At 35.9% G+C, this 19,396-nt stretch overlaps 1 protein-coding gene across 2 annotated transcripts; it reads right to left on the bottom strand.

Moving 5' to 3' along the window:
• Positions 1–207: 207 nt before the first annotated feature.
• Positions 208–19,362, bottom strand: LOC101219451 (E3 ubiquitin-protein ligase listerin). 2 transcript variants are annotated; one of them, XM_011660572.2, is made up of 16 exons: positions 18,898–19,362; positions 18,678–18,795; positions 18,503–18,565; positions 17,660–17,737; positions 15,226–15,317; positions 14,135–14,237; positions 12,777–12,929; positions 11,416–12,080; positions 10,780–11,245; positions 9,903–10,432; positions 8,495–9,233; positions 7,083–7,776; positions 5,771–6,816; positions 5,199–5,651; positions 1,318–1,548; positions 208–912 (listed from the first exon to the last, which is right to left on the bottom strand). In XM_011660572.2, exons 1-16 carry the CDS (start codon positions 18,951–18,953, stop codon positions 685–687), a joined length of 5,715 nt encoding a protein of 1,904 aa, XP_011658874.1. In that variant the 5' UTR covers positions 18,954–19,362; the 3' UTR covers positions 208–684. The 2 variants fall into 2 exon arrangements, with proteins under 2 accessions (XP_011658874.1, XP_011658879.1); XM_011660577.2 differs by lacking the exons at positions 18,678–18,795; positions 18,898–19,362 and having other exon boundaries at positions 17,660–17,748.
• Positions 19,363–19,396: the final 34 nt, after the last annotated feature.

The raw sequence follows: 19,396 nt of genomic DNA, 5'->3' as shown, positions 1-19,396 counted from the left end.
TTTAAATTTGCTATTTTCGAGTTTGTTATCCATTACTTTATCATTCTCTCGATTTTCTCTTTAAAAGAAATGTAACCTAAACTGAGAATTTCTATTTAAAAGAAATGTAACCGAAAAACAAAAAAAAAAAAAAAATTGAACCAAACTAATCCAATCTTTTTGGTATGGCAAGTCAACTAAGCGTGCGCAAAGGATGATATTATCATCGAGTGTAAAAATGAATCATAATAGAATAACAGTAAACTACTGGAAATGGTAAAACATACAAAACTCAAGCAAGCTTCGGAGTTGAATTCTTGCACTTTCATTGGGTTGGTTAGCCCGTGAAAAAGTCATAACGATAATCTAGATGATAACTTATATACAAATCCATTAAATTAACCGAACTGTACCCAAACTATATATTATAATACTTAGGTTGGGGAAAAGAAATATAAATAGAAAAAGTTAAGATGATCTCCTATGTCTATGTTGTCGAAAACTGGAGAGATGGTATTTGTGTTCTTCCCCACATTCACTTCATGTTTCCCTTTTTCTAGGACGGGGACAGAGGCCTCTTTTCAAGAGTACACAAGAATTGAGACTTTTAAGTTTCTGATTGTGTACCTCTCAACTCCACCATTATTTCAGAGCGGATGCAAGCATTATCTTCAAAACTAGTTGTCTCACTGGAAGGAATTCAGCTTAAAACGGAGACTGGCACAGAGGGCAAGTTGATTTATGTGAAGTCGAAAACCATTTATAAAGGCATGCTGAATGGAACTTGTGTTTGCAGGTCTTGCATGCCAAGCGAGGAATGCTGTGGTTGACTGTGTGAATTACACTGTAACAAATGGGACACTCTTCAACTCCTTCAAACTCCTTGTCAAAATTACGCTTCCATATCCTTATTGCTTCAGCTAAAGCACCATTCTGCATCACACAAGGAAAATCTATATCATTCACTATTGCCCAAATGCCCCTATATACATGACCCTAGTCATGGGCGTTCATCATTCCAACTTAATTCTATCTGGTTGCAACCTTGAAAATAAATCTTATTCTTATTATTATGTTGTCACTTGCCAGAGTCCACCTCTGACCATCTATTGGTCTCTACATACAGCATTTCCTACTCCTAGCAATTGATCATTCACATCTTTCACACCTAACCCAATACATGAAATATCTAATCTGAAAAGTTCATATTTAATGTAGATCTATCTATTGATTTATCCATCCATACATATATATAGTTACTTACCCTTTTTTAAGATGACAGCTAAGATTCTGAATCCTTTCAGACAACATAGATACACACACCACAAATATAATTACCTGATTACGGACAAATGACATCATTGATAATAACCACTTCCGCTGCTTAACTTCACTGATTCCCAAGCTCCTCATACAATCCACATCAACGTGCCTTAGTGGATATGATGAAGGAAGACGAATTACTAGGTCCATCCCCGTCTCATCTTTAGTATAAGTAGCAATTACCTCATTGGCTGATTTACTTACAACAACTGAGAAATTTTCATCAGCAAATTCTGCTTTTTTTATCTGCAGCCAAGAAAATACTTTTGTAAAAGATCGATAGCATTGAACTTCAAAATTAATCTTTATACACACAAACACACAAAGACACACATATATATCCACGAGTGTTAGAGCCAAGTTGCAAGCACCTTGACTAATCTCACGGGACAACACATCCGACTTTACAACATTTAGGCGTCAAGGAAACTAGTAAGAGATTAATTCTTAGGTAGGTGGTTACCATGGATTGAACCATGACATCTTATCCATTTATTAAAATCGTCTCCGTTTTTACTACTAGGTCAATCCATGATACCCACACAAATAATATCCAACAACAGGTGCCTCAGGTGGTGCGTAACCTCGCTTTTTCCTTTGTCGTAACCTCGCTGAAAATACCCATTTTGATTCGCATGAAGGTTATAGTTCTATTGTTTTATGCGACTCCGCATTAGCATTTAAGCATGGTGTGTTGGTTGATTGACCAATTTTATGCAATGGTTAAGCACATGTTGGACTTTTACATCAAAAGCAATTAAAAATTTGTACCAAAGGCCAAATTTGACCTACCTTCTAAAAACCTAAGTTCTTGTGTCACCATGAAGTCAAATTTCAGAATCAACTTGTTGCATATGCGTGTTGATACTCAATTCTCATTTTACTTGCTTTTGCTACTAATGAAATTTCTTCCTTTTTTTTTTTCAATTTTTTTGAGTTTCCCTCCTCTAGACATATTTGTTTAAACGTATTAAATTGAGTAGTAGTGCAACTGGATACCTAGTAATGAGAATTCCAAAAAAAGAAATATATAATAATGAAAAAAGAAAAGAGAAATGATAATTACACTAATGAAACTTGATTTACCCATGACAAAGGATAATGGTTGATTGACCAATATCCTCTAGAAGTCCATGGAAATATATTCTGCATCAGGAAGACCTTGTTAATAGAAACCCCAACCGGCAAAAAGAAGAAAAGAAAAGGAGAGAGAAGACGATAAAGTCAGAAAAGGCGTGAAGGGTTAACTGGAGGCAAGGAAAATAGACAGAAATGTCTCAACTACAGCTTTTTAGAATGATACTTGGTTTGGCAACTACACTCTTCAACAAAACTTTCCCAAGCTCTATCAGTTCGCAGGTACAAAAGAAACATCTGTTGAGAAGGTTTGGAATAGTGAACAATGCAGGTCTTTAAATTTTAGAAGACGCCAGAAAGATGATGAGATTATGGAAGTAGGCTGCTTCCACATCTCATCCCTAAATTGAACCTTACTGATTCTAATGGTTGTACTACAAAATCATCATACACTTTTTGCACCACCAATAGACACTCAAAGTTGCCTTGTACAAACTATGAAGCTGCACCTGTCCGAAAAAGATGACATTCCTTCTTTGGGAAATCACTAAGTCCTTAGTTGATACTATGGATAGGTCACTAGAACAATGCCTTTGGATCAACCTATCTCCCTCTTGGGGAATCTGTCCAACATATATTCTTCGATCGTCCCTCTTTTAGAAGGATTTGGTTTGAGTTTTTCCATGCCTTCAACTAGTCTGTTGCATCTCCTTCTGACACAGAGTTGGTTCCAAATCCACCTTTCAAGTGGCCAAACACATTTGTGGTTATGCATTATTTGCTATTTTGTGGAAGATCTGGAATGAAAGAAACGCAAGAATCTTCCAGGAAAATACAGAATGACAAAGGGCGTTTATACATACTACCATTTATAATGCTATTTTTTGGTGCAAAGATATACAGGCTATAAATAGTCATGGCTTTCTTTCTTTATTGCAAATTATTTTTTCTGAAATGGAGACAAACCTCTTTATTTATAATAAATGAGACTAGTGCTCAAAATACAAGAGTAATATACTAAGAGCAAAATATGAAAAAGATAAAGTTATCCAAACAAAATAAACAAAGATGAACCAGGGCAAAGCAAAAAGGAAAACGACCAACAAACGATCACAAAGAAGAAACAACGAAAGTACCAAAGCAATAGAAAGTTGAGACATTAGTGAAGAGCTTAATACAAAGAAACTATGAACGCTTTGATGAAAAGCGCCCACTTCAGACTAAAAATTTGAGTTCCACATGCTTCAATTTGAAAGGAGATGGGAAAGCCAAAACTATCCAACTCAAATAAATTTTTTCAGTGATCTTTGCCCTCCACTGAAAATCACGATGACAAAGACACAACATCCAAAAAGCTAAAAATTTTAAGCTAACAGCATCCATTAGAAAATTTTGCTCTTTCTTGAATATGAGAGAACTAGTTCTGAATTAAGTGTTTGAGGGACTTGGATACCAACACTTTATCTGCAGCCTTTAAACCTTACAAAGTTCCAATTCTTGAAAGAAAAGGTGGCTGAAATCAAATCTAAAAGAAAAACTAATTTGCATTTTTCTACTATTGACAATGGGCTGGATTTTTGCTTCCCCATTGCTTAGGAACACCATTGGCCCGTTTGTACCTTTGGATGTCTTTGGATATTTCATTCAATTAATGAGTTTGTTTTTTTTTATGCAAAAAAGAAGATAATTACATTAATGAATCGCAAAGGAGGAAATAATTCCTTTTTTAAAAAATGAGCGAGCAGCGAAAATCAAGAGTAAGAGTTAAGCATCTTGGAGAACTACACCCAAAAAGCCAGCTATTGAGGTCAGAGAGCCAAGCCACTTCAGTACCACATTGGTCATTCCATTCTAACCGATAAGGACAAGGTGGACCATACTACCTTGGTTTCTAATAATACCTCATCCTTAGAAAGCCGATATCCCAACAGCTAGACCGATGGTACTTCACTTGGAAACACCTAGTCAGAACCCTTTGTCGGTGCTCCTCTCTGGAATGTCGACAACCGACTTTGATACCATTTTTAGGTACTAAAGTATCTTGGAGAACTAAACTACAAAAGCTGGCTATTGAGATGAGAGAGCAAAGTCACTGAAGTACCACATTGGTCATTCCATTCAAACCAATGTTAGATAAAGGTAGCCCGTACTACCTTGATTCCTTACAGGTTCATCCATACAAAAGACCAAAACCTAAGTTAGTCAGTAAAGGGTGTTAGAGCTACTGAAATTGATGAAGTAGGCAATGATGCAGACTTAGAACCAGTATCTAAAGAGTTCTATGATGTGTCTTGGATGACCCAACAAGCCCACTTCCATCTCTATTCATGATTTTGAAAACAAATTCTGAGCACCTCTCAAACAAAGCCTTCTAATTGATAGACTAAATTCAAAGTATCTTAATTTAAAGTCTTCTAATTGATGAGGATATAATTAGTATATTTAGTTTAATATTTGTTTAAGTTGTTAATTTAGGTTCATTAAAATTAATTAGTTAGTTAATCAGTCTTATTTCTTTGTAAGGTTATAAATAGCAAATTTAGGGTTGTTATGGGGCCTTTTGATCAATATTTCAATTTATAACATTATTCTTTTGAGGATGGACTTCCCTTATTCGGCATGGATTTGGCATAATACCTCAATCCACTGCTTCAAAACAAAGCCTTTTAATTGATTGACTAAATCCGAAGTATCTTAATTTTAAAGTCTTAGATAAATTATAAACATAACAAGATTTATACTGTCAATGAATGAGCTTCGCCACAAGAGTTCCAGAAACATAAAATAACCTGCATTGGCGTGGAAAAGAGAGCACATACCTGGGACAATTCATTTGTGATGAGAGAAGGACTGCACCATACTTTTGTAAAAGATTCAAGTGCAGAAGACTTTGAACGGTCACGCAAGTCACTAAACCATCCTCGAACATAAGCAGGAAGAACACGAAGCATCAACCCAAATATTGCTCCAGCAAATGTTGCCAATTTCACTGGTTCAATGGGCCAAAGAAATTCCACAGAAAACAATAATGAACCTGTGGTAATGGCTTGGTTTGCTGCAGTTGCAGCTTCTGATAACCCTGCTGGCTGTTCTGTATCTTTCCTCTTCTGAAGAGCCATGCCTTCCACGGGTATATGCTGGAAAAGGCAGTCTAATATCCTAGAACTAGCAGAGTTTTGGATGTATTGGACCAATCTTTCCCTTGCAGATGAAGATGGGGGTAATGACCACAAGTGTGACAGCAACAAAGACCAAGCGAGATATATATTCACCTACAAAGATTAAATCATTTGTATCAGGTCCTATTAAAGAAACAACTATCAACTGAAATTGGATTGTGCTTAAGTTTTGAAAATTCAATCATAGTGAACACTAGAGATTATGTACTCACCCTTTCTTGGGCAATCAACTCCATGTCAAAAACATCATCAGGGAGTTTCTCAATCATACATAATATTTCCTCCTTCAATAGCACATTATATTCGGACGAAAAATCAACTTGGGTTGACCCCTGTTCAGTGGTCGTATCATAATCCAGGTAGCAAGAAGTATTTTCTCGAATAATTGCGGAGTTAGAAATTGGTTCAGTTGAGAGCATAACATAGGCTGCATATTGCAATGAAGGAACCGGTTTAGGGGAAAAAAGGATGCCATATAAAGAACTAATAGGCCCTTTACTGAGTCCCCAAAATTCAATTGATTTCACGGCTCTCTCTCTAGCATCTTTTGAAGATTTAGTAACACTTGAAGCTATCAAGTCCCAGAAATAAGGAAGTTCAAGTCTTGATGATGATATAATGGATGCAGCCTTATCACTGAAGGAGCATGCAATGGCCTCAGAAATTCCAGTGCAAAAGAACATGCGAAGAATACCTTCAACGATGCGATCATTGACGTGATTCAATTTATCAAATTGCTGGGGGCTTGAACTTTCCAGATCTTTCAGGCCATGTAGTCCAAGGGAACCATCAAACAAAGAAAATGATAAAAGGGCATTTCTTGAAATGCAAAAGGGGATTGGGTTAGAAATCAGAACACTCTGCTCAAGCTTTTCTAAAATTTCATTTAAATCCATAGTAGTAGAGCTCTTGACAATAATATCATTCACGCTTTCAGCAATTTCCTCCATTATTACAACGGCTGATTGAATCCCACTCATTAACTGGAACAACAGAAACTCCCAATCTTCATCACTGAATTGCTTCCAACAGTAACCAACAGACACAACCATAAGCTCTGACAATAACATTTGTACCCATGGCGCATGATTACCTGCAGGTGATCTACCGGATGCTTTTCTCTGTTTCCGAAATAATTCCAATAAGAGGCTGCCCTCCTCAGTGCTTATATTTCTGTCCAGCTTCAATGTTTGTAAACCTCCAATGGTACAACTGAAGGGATAACAAGATATCACCAACAAAAGCCAATATTCCATATCTGCCAGAAGAGATAAAAAAAGATGAGAAAAAACGAAGTACTATGTTTTACTTGTTACCTAATCATGTGGTTAGTACAAAATAGCATTTTTTAGGTTTTAAAGAAATATATTTGCAATGGCAGCAAACCCGACCTCTACAACCATCCCGAAGACAAGAAAAAAGAAACAATTAAACAAAAAGAAACATATGTAGAAATTAAATATAATCAAAACGTTCATGTCCATGGCCCATCAATCAGTTAATGTTGATTACTAAGACACATACCTTGCCCAAGTTGCCATTCATTTAATGATGGGAATAAAAGAACTCTCTGGAGCCAACCCTCGATAGTACTTTGAAAAGTATTTTCCATCAAAGAGTCTCCAGAGCACGAACCAGAATCATCAAATGTAGAATTTCTTTCACACATGGGACGAACAAGATAACTCAAAATCAGAGGAAGAATCCTTAAGCAGTCAATATTCACTGCTTCACCAATGAAAAGTCTACTAACAAGCAACTCAAATTGTGAAATAGCTTTGTCTCTCCCCCATATGTTCTCTTCTAATAAACTGAAAAGCAAAGATGCAAGAGCTCTCAAGAATGGTTCTTGAATATCTTCTAGCAAGGAAACTGGATAAGGCCAAATATTGATGAAGCTTTGAGCAGCCCTGCTACTGTAGAGAAGAGCCCCATCCAATAACATGTTGAAGGTGGAATCCAACAAGCTTTCATGTGAGCAGCTCCTTTTAACGTAAGCACAAAATAAAGGAAGGAAAGAACCTCTAGCATTACCTCCTGGCCACTTCCATGTGCATAATATTTCAGCAACCAGCCAAGCTCGGGAAGTAACCTCGTTCTTTGTCATCTTGCTAATGCAAGTAGAAGAATTTTCAACTTGAACATTAAAGAGTTTCTCAAGTCCAATCTTCGACATAAACATGCTTATTAAAGAAATAAACTTGTGATTTCCAGATTTCTGCATATGAAAAATTGATATAATTAACATTCAATACTAAACACATCAATTAAGCTTTTACAACAGAAAATACAATTTTGATCAGAGATTTGAAAACCAACTAACAATCACTTAATTACTTAAACGGAGAAAAACAGGAATGCATCAAAGAGGAAATGCTTGACAGGATTGAGTAGAGAGGATGTTCTTTTTGAAATGGAGACAAAGACTTCTTTATTAATATGAAATCAAAGTACAAAAAAATTATACAAAGAGAGCAATTGAGTAGAGAGGATGTTTCCATACCTTGTTTGAATTTCTCACGAAATAATAAAATGAAATGCATCTTTCACATTCATATTCAAGCTGATGGTAAAAGTGAGAATTGATTGCTATTTTATTGACAGTGCATCTAGCAAGCAAAATAGAAGGAAACACTGGATGATCACATACCCTCTGTCTAAGTAATCAACCCAATAACACAAGAGGAGACCTAAACACGCAGTTATACATGTAGATAGTTTTTTTTTTCAATATTAAAATCCAAAAAATGGTAATATATTTGAATAGTTGTCTGAAAATATAGAAAGAAATTGTCAAAATTCAATTAAATGCTAATAAATCAAATCAACCTTGATTGCTATAAGTTCCAGACCATGAAGTTCAGCACCTAGTATCCACAACAGTTTCAAACTGCCGTGAAGAATGAAATGGTAAAATTTAAACGAAGTCCACTCACATGAATATCCAAGCCAACGTTTTTTGTATTTGAAGCAGCCAATTCATTTGGAGCCATGAAGTTGGGAGCAATCCAGAAAGGCCACGTATCAGTCTTGATCAAAAGCTGGTCTAACATATATTGTTCTTCAAACTGATCCTGAGAGATTTGATCCAGAATTTCAAGCATCCATTGGAAGCACAAAGACACGATTTCTTCACTATCTTCGCTGAAGATGGCAGACCTAATAAATTGAATCAAGATACTTCCATATTTTTTCCTGTGGTGTGTTGTACAGCTATTCCAAAACTTATCTGTTATCTTTTGGCGTAGAGCACGCACAGATTCACCAAAAACCAACCTTGCTTTACTTTCTTCCTTAAATTTTTCATCAAGCATATCATCTTGTTTGCCTTCCATACTGCAATCCCAGTCGATAGCATATATAGTAGCTAAAATACTAGGAAGTAGATAATTTTCTTCACCAAGGTGGCATAAGCAAAAGAAGCAGCGGTCAAGTACTTCTAGAGCAAAATTTGCCATCACAACAACCTCTGAAGAACTTGTGTACTTGGGGAAAGAAATTTCAGGATAATCAGGCCTAGATATCAAAAGAGAACAAGAATTTCTGGCCCATGTTAAAGGAGAGTGCAATAAGAAACTAACTAACTTCTGAAATAGTGCCTCGAATATAGCAATCAATGCATCTCTTGACACAAAAGAAGAGCAATCATTCTGTACAGAACCACCCAAAACAGAACTGCACAAAAGAGACAGGATTAGGATTAAATTACTAAAATATTAAGATAGGACTCTACTTAGGATAAGACAGTTTTTGAATGAGTTATTTCATTACCCAAAAGCAAGCAAACTCATATAGATCTTCAGATACACGCAAAAATAGTTGGAAATTATTTAGCCATTTCATCTGTGTGTGCTCCAAATTGTACATACATACACACAAATATATACTTCTTTAACAAAGATGAAAGATGATCGAAGCCTTTTCAAAAAATATGGCACTAAAACAATCCTGAGAAAATGAAAAAAGAAACTTCCAATATTATTATCTGAATCATAAGATCCAATTCCCACTCAAGGAGATAATGCATCCAACACGTTAATCAATGGTTGTTGAACTATGCAGTTAATAAGAGAAGAGGGAAGAAAAGAATTGAGAGTTAACTGTACAGTTACTTACAAATAAAAACAGTACAGTGTAAAAAAACAAGTGAAATGAAGATGCTATTTTCCATGGGACAATCTAACTGAGATTAAAAGATCAAATCAAATTAAACTAGTAACTATGAAATGGTTCAAAACGTGTATCCCATGTGTGTTTTTTCTGAATCTGTAGAGATAACAGTTTTTTTAAGAAAACAAATAAGTAGGTATGGTCATTATGAGAAGAGATCTGTAGTTCACATACCATACAAAATCCGTAAATGAGCTTCTGATCGGAGAATGGGATTGAGCTATCGCAACAGCAGCAGATTCCAAATGCTCATGATGCCAGTTCCCAAGATTAGCCCTCTGCCAAGTATGGGTAACTTTTCTTGCATCACTATTTGTAATTTTTCCTCTTACTCTGTTTAAAAGCTTTGCCAACACGGCTAGACTTTCTGAGTTCATTGACTCAAGCACAACTTCAGTATGATCTAAATTAGTTGAGTAACTGATAATGGAATGCCATTGATCAGAGAAATGTTCATCATCAATCAGTGCAAGCAAGAGATCTAATCGAGCACTAGAAGAGCTATTATTTCCTTGCAAACACCAAGGAACAAAAACATCATTAAATACTTGCATGAATTGCCTTGCCTCCAAATCTTGGGCCTCAACACCAGAAAACTCAGTAGAGGACATTCCATTATTATTAATAAATAATTCTTGAACAATCTTGCGAGGTCCAAAAACGGACACTGCAGCAGATAGAAGTCTCACACCATCCGAAGAGTCCTGGTGCCAACAAATCAAGAATAATATAATTTTAGTTAGATATACTTAAAGTTCAATTGTGGAGAAGGGCAAAAAAATTAAAACCTATTATAGAATTTATGGAACAGGGGCTCGAATCAAATCATCCAAACTAGATTGAAAATTCATATGCTAGGCCTTTCCTTCAGAGTAATATTTAGACATGTACTTAAAAGGATAGTTCTAAAATTTGATGCACTGTAACTATACTACCTGTCTAATGTATAAACCTTCCTGATTTGACAAATATCAAAGGTGAGAGTGGCTAAGTGCAAAGAACAAATACTTTGAAGAAAGCCTTCACAACAAGTATGAGATATTTAACTTACAAGTGATTGTATAATGGGGAAAGTATTTGCCAGTGTTGGTCCTACCAAGTGAACCAAGAGCCAGGTATCATCCTTGTCCATGGAAAGTTGTTCCAATTCTAATATAAATCCTATAATCTGTTCTATGGTTTCCGAGGCTACTCCTACATTATCTGTCAACTGGAACATATCAAGACAATTCTTTTGAAATTCCATAGCAAAAACAGAAAGCAGATCATGTTTCACTAAGTGAATGCTGGAGAGAATTTCGACAATGCATTTTCTCAGATCTTGTAAGTAGCTCATTGGATACTTTGTACTTGGTATGTCCTCTATCATCTTGTTATTCAAGGGTTCATCTTCGGAGAATACCCTGTCTTGATTCTTTAGACACTGAACATGTAAGTAATCCTTCCATAAAATCTTGACAAGAATGGCATCAACGAGGGTGACTTGAAAATGAGCGAAGTCATCTCCATTGCAGAAGCTGAGAGAAAAAAACAAAAGAAAATTATGAACTGAAGGTTAAAGCTTAATTCAAATAAGTCCAGTTATGAATAAAGTGGCTGTAAAGAACCTTGTAACAAGGAAAGAAATGATCTCGCATTCTAAAGTAGCAAAAGGATGGAAAAACAAGATCAAGAAACTAACACCTACCTTGATGCATTCTGAATCCCCCAAAGAAAACACTCTTTAAAAGCCTGGAAAAATGCAAGCCTTTCTGTACTTGAGGAATGGAATGGGTTCCTTCCGACCCATAAGTTATCAAAAAAATCGAGAAGAAATTTCTCCCCACCTACAGCACGAGGTGGAACTGTGTCCAAAAATAAAATCAAAGTTGGGTAAGAAATCTTCTGAGATCCAAAGCACCCATTTCTAAGAAAATTCCAAAATCTATTCAGTACAGTTTTCTGAACATTAACATATGTCCAACAGTTGGGCAGCCTTTTAGAAAAAAGTAGCACTGCCTCCCACATTGGTGAATGGCAAGAAGGATCTTTCTCCTGAAAAGCACCAAGGATAGACCCGGCAATAGTTTTCATGTTCTGTTCCTTAAAAGCGTGAGGAATGTTTTTGACAAGGCTCCTCATGACTGAATAGGTAGCAAATCGGACGATGTTACTTTTGGACTTCAACAGGTCTATAAAGTATTTATGCTCAGTGAACAATTTTTCAGCAAATGAAATAGCAGTCTCCCGAGACCTAGACTTAGAAGCATGTTTTGTTTCACCACTGCTTTTCCCAGTCCCTGATCTTTCAGACCGCCCACTCACTAATACATCAATTAATGTAGCTAGAGCAAGCAATGATGAAGAGATAACCTGCATTCAAAGACAGAAGACTGCACTAAACAGCATGATCTCACAACTTGAAACAAAAATAAATTCACCAAGCAGAAATTAGCAGTATTTTCAATTACGCATCAGGAAACTTGATATAGAACAAAACAACATAAAGAGAAAATACAACCAAAAGAGAGCATCTAACATGCAATCTAAATATTAGAAACCATCTCTGTTTCAGAAGCTAGGACTTCAAGGTGGTAAGGCCCCAGGAATGAATGCACTAACACTATTACTAGACAATGCCACAATGAAGACAGATATTTAATTAAATAGTAATAGGGAAAAAGGAGAATAGAAAAAAATCTATGTGCTTGCTTGTGCTACGAAAAAAGGACATGATCCATTGTGATATATATTCAACCTGTAATAGACAAATATGGTGCAGAATCTAAGAGAGGGAGATGTTGAAAGCATACTGTTAGGTACTAGATATTTAGTATGTTGTCATCTACGGGTGGTTACTAGTAGTTATTGTGTAAGTGTGGTTACTAGGGTGGTTACATCTTGTTATAAATAGAGGGAGGGGATTCAGTGGAGTGATCTAGGCCTTGGATGAGAGTACTCAAGAGGGAGATTTCAAGTGCCTTATACTTGGGTTTATCTTGTATTTTCTTATAGTTACATTATAATAAATTCAGATCTTGTTCCTGTAGGAAGTATCCTAAAACATACCTGCTGGTGCATCTCTTCCAATTCATCCTTGGCAACTACTTTTTCAGACAAAGTATCTGGCGTGAGCTTCAAGTTTTCCTCCAGGTATATAAATATCTCAGTTGTACATAAAATTAAAGCATCTACTCTCTTTTCCTGAGCAGGAAATGCTGCCTGCGTTCACAATTGATTTAAAGTGAGAATATCAAAACTCCTTGTTTAAATAGATTGAAATCAAGTTGTCTATAGATTGAAATAAAAATGGCTTGAATCCTATTTTGGTTCCTTAACTTGGTTTATTATGTTTTGGTCCTGAAGTTTCAAAATATTTATTTTAGTCTTCAAGTTTGTTCAATTTTGACACCCAAACTTTTATGACTATTTTAGACCTCAAACTTTAAAAGTAACCATTTTGGTTCTTTCTGCCTTGAAGCTATGTCGTTAACTTGTTAAAATAAACTTTTAATTTTTTTTTAACAAATTAACGACATAGCTTTGAGTACGTGTACTAGTATGTTAATAGGAGCGTGATTTCACACCAAATAAGTAAGTTGGACAAATCAGATTTAAGGTAAAAATATACCTTTGCAAGGACCAAATTTAAATAGAACAAACTTTGAACTAAAAGAACGAAATATAAACAAAGAAAAGAAAAGATAGATCAAAGAATATTTAGTGTTCAATGAAAATTAACAGCAATCTGTCCACACACGGTGCAGTATGCCACCAAGTTAGGTAACAGAGTGAAAAATCAATTAAGGTCCAAGAGAAAACCACATGGAACCCAACAACACAGAGACTATAGTCTCATATATTGCCATCTAACATAACCAAACTAAAAGAAAACCACATGGAGCCCAACAACACAGAGACTATAGTCTCATATATTGCCATTTAACATAACCAAACTAAAAGAAAAAAGTTTCCAGCATCTGCTGTTTGTAGTTCATAAGATTTAACAAGAATTTTAGTTTACAAAACAATGGAGTTGCTTAACTTCCTAACGTTCTAACAATAAGTGTTTGTCAAATGGATCCTACAATTTTCACGTACACGATAATTTTCATTTTATTTAGCAACGCCATAGAGATAATTAGAGGAGTTTAGGTCAATCGACAACAGACACTAACTAGAAGCACATAGATCATCTTTTATTATTCTCTTTAAAAAAAACTAGAGCCAAAATTTCTGAAAAGTGAAACATCACGGTGCTTGCACACACATTATGCATTTGATTGATCAAAGTACCCAATTTGGGATTGTAAACCCAAATTTCTGGAGGTTTAAGTGTGAACCTTGCTCTATCCAGCCATCGTCTTGAGTCATCACTAGTTCCATAAAAGAAAAGGCTAATTGGTGACATTACGTTAGTAACAAACCTGCAGTGATTGCATTGCACTTTGCGAGACTTCAGAAACTGAATCAAATTGAGAAAACCACCATGGCCCCATCAAGGATTTCAGATGCGGAGCTATCTCTCTCCTGAAGAACATACATGAAATCCGAAAAGCTAAGTCAGTGCCTATGCCTAATGCCCAAATGAATTTACTAGCTTTATTACTTTAATCAGATCTGGCAATTTATCCATTGAACATTTTACATAATTGAGTTCTACCAACCCACCAGTGACAGTGTAAATATCCAAGTCCAACTTTATACGCCAGAAGGTATTAAACAAGAAGGTTTGGGAATGAGGAGAAAATTAGTCCATATCAGATGTCTATTTATAGTAGTAGAATACTTATCTATAACCTTCTTAGCTAAAGGGACTTTGGAGCTTTTTATCTTGAAATGGCCTCAAGACAGTACGAGGTGTAAGCCCCAAAGTTAATTATAAACACTTCACAAATCCTAAAATAGCCTGACCAAGTATAGCTGAACATACTAATCAAAGAAAATTGTTTCAAAAGAAAGATCACGCCTATCAATTGCCACTTGAATACAAATTCTAAAAGGATATCCTTAACATCACTACTATAATCATTAATAAGATTGACATACTGATGCAAGTCTTTTTAGGGTAATTAGTTATTACCAAGGGCCTTTATGTTAGGTTCTCTAAAGTTCCTTGTATTTCGTATTAATTCTATAGGACATACTCTGTTTTCTGTTTTACAGAGCCTTTAGTGTATTTTTAAAAGTTAATTGGTCTATCAACCTCAAGGTTATAAATAGCCTTCTGTGACCTTTTGGAAGGGCAATCTTTGAATAAAATTCATTTCCAGAATTTAGTTTCCATCACTTACGCTATAAAGTTTTGTCTTCTAATCATTACATGAGGCGTAGAGACTTTAAACCCCATTAGCCATTGTGCTTTCACAAATATGCAAGCCTCTTCTATGAGAGGTGTCTGCCTCTTACAGTTCAACAAATGCATTTCAAACAAAAAATAGCCTAGGTTGTGAAACCCATCATTACTCTACAATCTAGAAGCTTAACATCAACAAGAAATGGAGAAAGAAGTAGGTACCCAGCAGCCATGACAAGATTGGTCATTGTGTCATGCGTAGCACGTCGAACATCCCTATTATAATCCATCAACAGTTTCTTGTATTCAAATACCTAAAATAAACACACACAAAAACATCTCAGAAATGACTACAATTTAAATTGGCTGGTGGATAATATTAAATGGTTGAAGAAATTATGCTTCATTTTTTTGTTTTTTTTGGGAGGGGGCAGGGGAACTTCAGTTAATTATGCAGCCTGTATGATGTACATGAAAACACTTAGGAGAAAAGATACACAAGACTTAAGTACAAATCCAACTAAATAATAATGAAGAAAAAATTTATCCCACCATATGCCATAGCTGAAAGGAAATGAACAAAAGAGAACAATTTAAAAAAAGAACAGGAAAAGGAAAATTCTTTTATCATTTTTTAAAAGCAAGCCAGTAAGGTTCATTCCTATAAGAGTATAAGACAAGACATAAAGCTGATGGTTGTGAACCAGCGGTTCACTTTTAATTTATTTATTATCGATATTATTATTTTAATAAAAACCAACTTTTATTAAGAAAAAAAATGAAAGAATAGGTGGGCATGAAAAACCAACAATGCAAAAGTCCGATTAGAGAAAGACATTCCAATCAATAAGAATAAGAATTAACGAAATTACAAAAAGAATTCACCACTAATGCGCAAAGAGAAACATTGAACCTATCGAGAGACCAGACGCCACTAGTACACCTCTCAACTCCTCCAAACGTCTTATTGTTTCTCTCCCTCCAAAGACCCCAACAATAAAGCATAAACCTCAGCCTGCTCAGTCCTTTTGGAAGAAGATTCTCACATGTTTCAACTACCAAATGCTCTTCCCAAACAATCCTCTCACTCTATTGAATATGCTTCTTATTGGCCACCCCTTCAAAAACAAAAAAGAAACCTTCTAGTGCTTCATCATCAAAGCCTTCTTTTGGCTCATTTGGAATGAGCGGAACCATCGTACTTTCAAACATAAGGAATCGGACTTCACCCGCTACTTTGATCACCTCTTGTATACTTTGTTTGCTTGGTTTCACCCAATACTATCGAGATTACAAACTTCTCTTATTACACAGTGGCATAGCATTATGTAATCACTCACGGCTTATGTGCCCTTCAGTAATTTCATTCCATCAATGAAATTATTCACATGTTTCTCAAAAAAAAACACCAGAAGAACCTACCCATTTCCCAATATTGTGGATGGAGAAGAAGAAAAAAAGAACAACTTCAAACTGACAGAGCAAACAAACAACCCCAAAGGATAAGATCTAAATCTTCCACCACCATTCGACAAAGAATCCAACAAAACAGCCCAACCAGAGAAGGCGATTTTCTCGAAAACATATCATGATTTTGTGTGGGGACTTGAGAAGATTGAAGACTAGAAGAAGAAGAGGTTTGTCAGGAAATTTATTATGATTTGAAGGATGTTTCTAACATTATGTGATTCTTTAAGGGAGAGAAAGAGAAGAAGAAAGGGAAAAAAATGTAAAAAAACCTGTCCAAAATAAACAAGATTTTAAACTGAGTTCATTAGGAGATTGAGAGGTATTGATTTTAAGGACCTCACAGAAACTTCTCAGGTCTTTAAAGTTGTGGCATGAGGGTATATGCAAAAGCTTTCTGGTTGCACTTTTCAGAAGTTAGATGGAGTTTTGGGTTATCAAGTACTTATAGCAAATAGAGAGCTCGAAAACATCAATGGTTGTTGTGACAGTCATGCAGTGTTGTTACATTCCTAAATCCTAAGAATGGCTTAATTATCTTGAAAACCCTAAAACTTTTAAGCTCTTGTGCATAGCCTTGTTCTCATTCAAATTCCACAAACTCAGTGCAAAAGGGGAAACAATAAGTAACTTTTCTCCACACAATGAAAACTTCTTTTGGTCAAATCTAAGAGATCTTTTTCCTTTTTTTCTCTTTTTTTTTCCTTTTTTCCCCTTATTTTTCTTCTTATTATTATTTTTTTCCTTCTAACAAAACTGAAGACTCCCATTTAGGGATATAAAAGTGCAAAAAGTAGCAACAAAAGGAACAACCAACCACAAAGACCTAACTCTAAAGACAAAGTTTATCCAAAAAGAAAAATTAAGAGGAAGTTATATTAACACAAGGAACTTCAAAGAAATTGTTCCTAAACTAATATACATCCATGCATACATACATATATATACTAACAAACAACAAACAACAAACACACATAATTTCCCAAATTCCATGCTCCTGCTCACAACTCAATTTCTCTTTCACCTCTGGTTTCTATTCTATCCAACCACGGCCCACACGCTCATGTCAGAGTCTAATAACATAATAAATGACAATTCATAAAGTATGCAACCTAAAGACCAAATCAAATTAAATAGGAAAGTGAATGAATACATTGTGCCATCACTACAGTATGGAGAAGGGAGATACCCATTGAGGAATAATTGATGCAACGTCTTTACCGGATTTCTGCTTAAGAATCTCAGACAAAGAGGCCAATGCTTTAAGCTGTTGAAAATCTAAAATCAAATTAGTTCTTAATAAAGGGCCCTTATAGTTTCAACAATAAAAATAAAAAAGAAAAATGTGCATATCATTCACCGTAGAAGCTCAAAAAGTTTCCTCTACAATATGTATGGTAAGTGAAAATTTGATGCAAAAGACTGAGCCAAACTTGGTTGACAATGGTGCTTTCAAATGCAGGAGTGTTCTGACTAACTTTGAACTTAAAAGATTCCTGCACTACACCTCACCTTTCACTTGATAAAATTACACATTGCAATTGATCCATTGTTACTATCGTTGTGCTACCATTCTGAATTTGAGGGAGAGAGGAATGTGTGATCAAAAAGAATCTCATTCCAAGAAGCAACCACTCCTCCAAACAATGAGAAGTGGTACAAGAATAATACAGCATTTAGATAGAAAAGGAAAAAATTGCCCCAGACCATGTTTTTTTTTTTTTTTCCTTTCACTTTTTATAAAGGCAACAACTTTCAGTGAGAAAAATGAAAGTTTGGTTTCTCTTTTATTTCCACTAAGAAGACAACTGATGTTTTGAACAGACGGCAGTTACGTAGTCCGGTGATAGTTCTTAACTGGTCACGGAGACTATGGAGTAGTGTTGCACATTGGAAGAGAAATGTCAATCATCTCTCAACAACATAAAAACGCATTCTTACTCATACGTCAGAAACTCTAGCGACTTAATTCCTCGTGAAGAGCCTTGTTTCATGGTAGAGAAAAAACAACAGATAAATATATACAAATTACCTTGGTAGTTGGGTCTTTCCTTGAAAGCCTTTTCAAGTGCTGTGCAACTTCACCGTCAATATCCTGCGTACGCACAACAATCATCAAAAGAACACCCGTTAACGAATACAGAGTCATCAATCAAGCAATTTTTTTTGCAATAACGTGGTATATCAATTCTCCTAAACCGGCATACCGAAAAAGGTGCTGCATCATCTCCAGTGAGAGAATAATCGAGCCGGTAACTACCAAGAAAGCCGCCGAATCCAGCAGCGTTAGCGGCAGAATCCGATGGCAGAAGTGATGCTGCCAAACTGAAAGCACAAGAAAAGTTGAATTTGTCAAGGGAATACGAACAAAAAAAAAAAACAGAATTGAAGTTAACGGAAAAACTGAAAGCGATGATCATCCAGCACCTGCTGCTTGAAGGTCTAGCCTTGCTTCTAGCTCCGTCTCCCTTGGGCCTACCCATTCAATTGATGGAGAATAGTGCAGAGATGAAAAATAAAGAGGGATTGAGGAATTTGAGATGAGAGGTGGAAACCGGGAGAATGTTCGGAAGTCCGGGAATAGGAAGGGGGAAGTTCTGCTGCGAATGCGATAGGCCGCCCGCTGCCTTCCCCCTGAAATCAGAAGATTGAAATTGTTGTTCAGCGAAGAACGGCGCGTCCTTGCCAAAGGCGGTGTATTGCGTAGGGAAATGGGTTGTATTGTTGTAGTTGTTGCGCGAAGAAACGCGAATGCAATTACAAGTTCCTAAGTGCAGCTGCGACGCATATCTGACTCTTCGTATTTCCTTTTCCTCACATGTAAGGACTAGGGTGGTGCTTGGGAAGCTGAATTGATATAGCCCGCGGAGTTTATATATGTCTTGGACGAGTAGTTTATGCATGTTTTGAGGTGCATACTTCTTTG

The sequence above is a fragment of the Cucumis sativus genome, chromosome 1 (assembly GCF_000004075.3).
Source record: "Cucumis sativus cultivar 9930 chromosome 1, Cucumber_9930_V3, whole genome shotgun sequence".
In the NCBI taxonomy this organism is placed as follows: domain Eukaryota; kingdom Viridiplantae; phylum Streptophyta; class Magnoliopsida; order Cucurbitales; family Cucurbitaceae; genus Cucumis; species Cucumis sativus.
This window is presented reverse-complemented; position numbering and strand designations above follow the sequence as displayed.

Bases quoted from the DNA above. Each gene is read 5' to 3' on its own strand.
- LOC101219451 (XM_011660572.2), bottom strand. From the start codon at position 18,953: ATGGGTAGGCCCAAGGGAGACGGAGCTAGAAGCAAGGCTAGACCTTCA. The intron at 17,738-18,502 runs GTAATTTGTATA...GATTTTCAACAG, and splicing joins GGAAAGACCCAACTACCAAG to CTTAAAGCATTGGCCTCTTT. The intron at 15,318-17,659 runs GTATCTCCCTTC...TGTTTATTTTAG, and splicing joins CATCAATTATTCCTCAATGG to GTATTTGAATACAAGAAACT.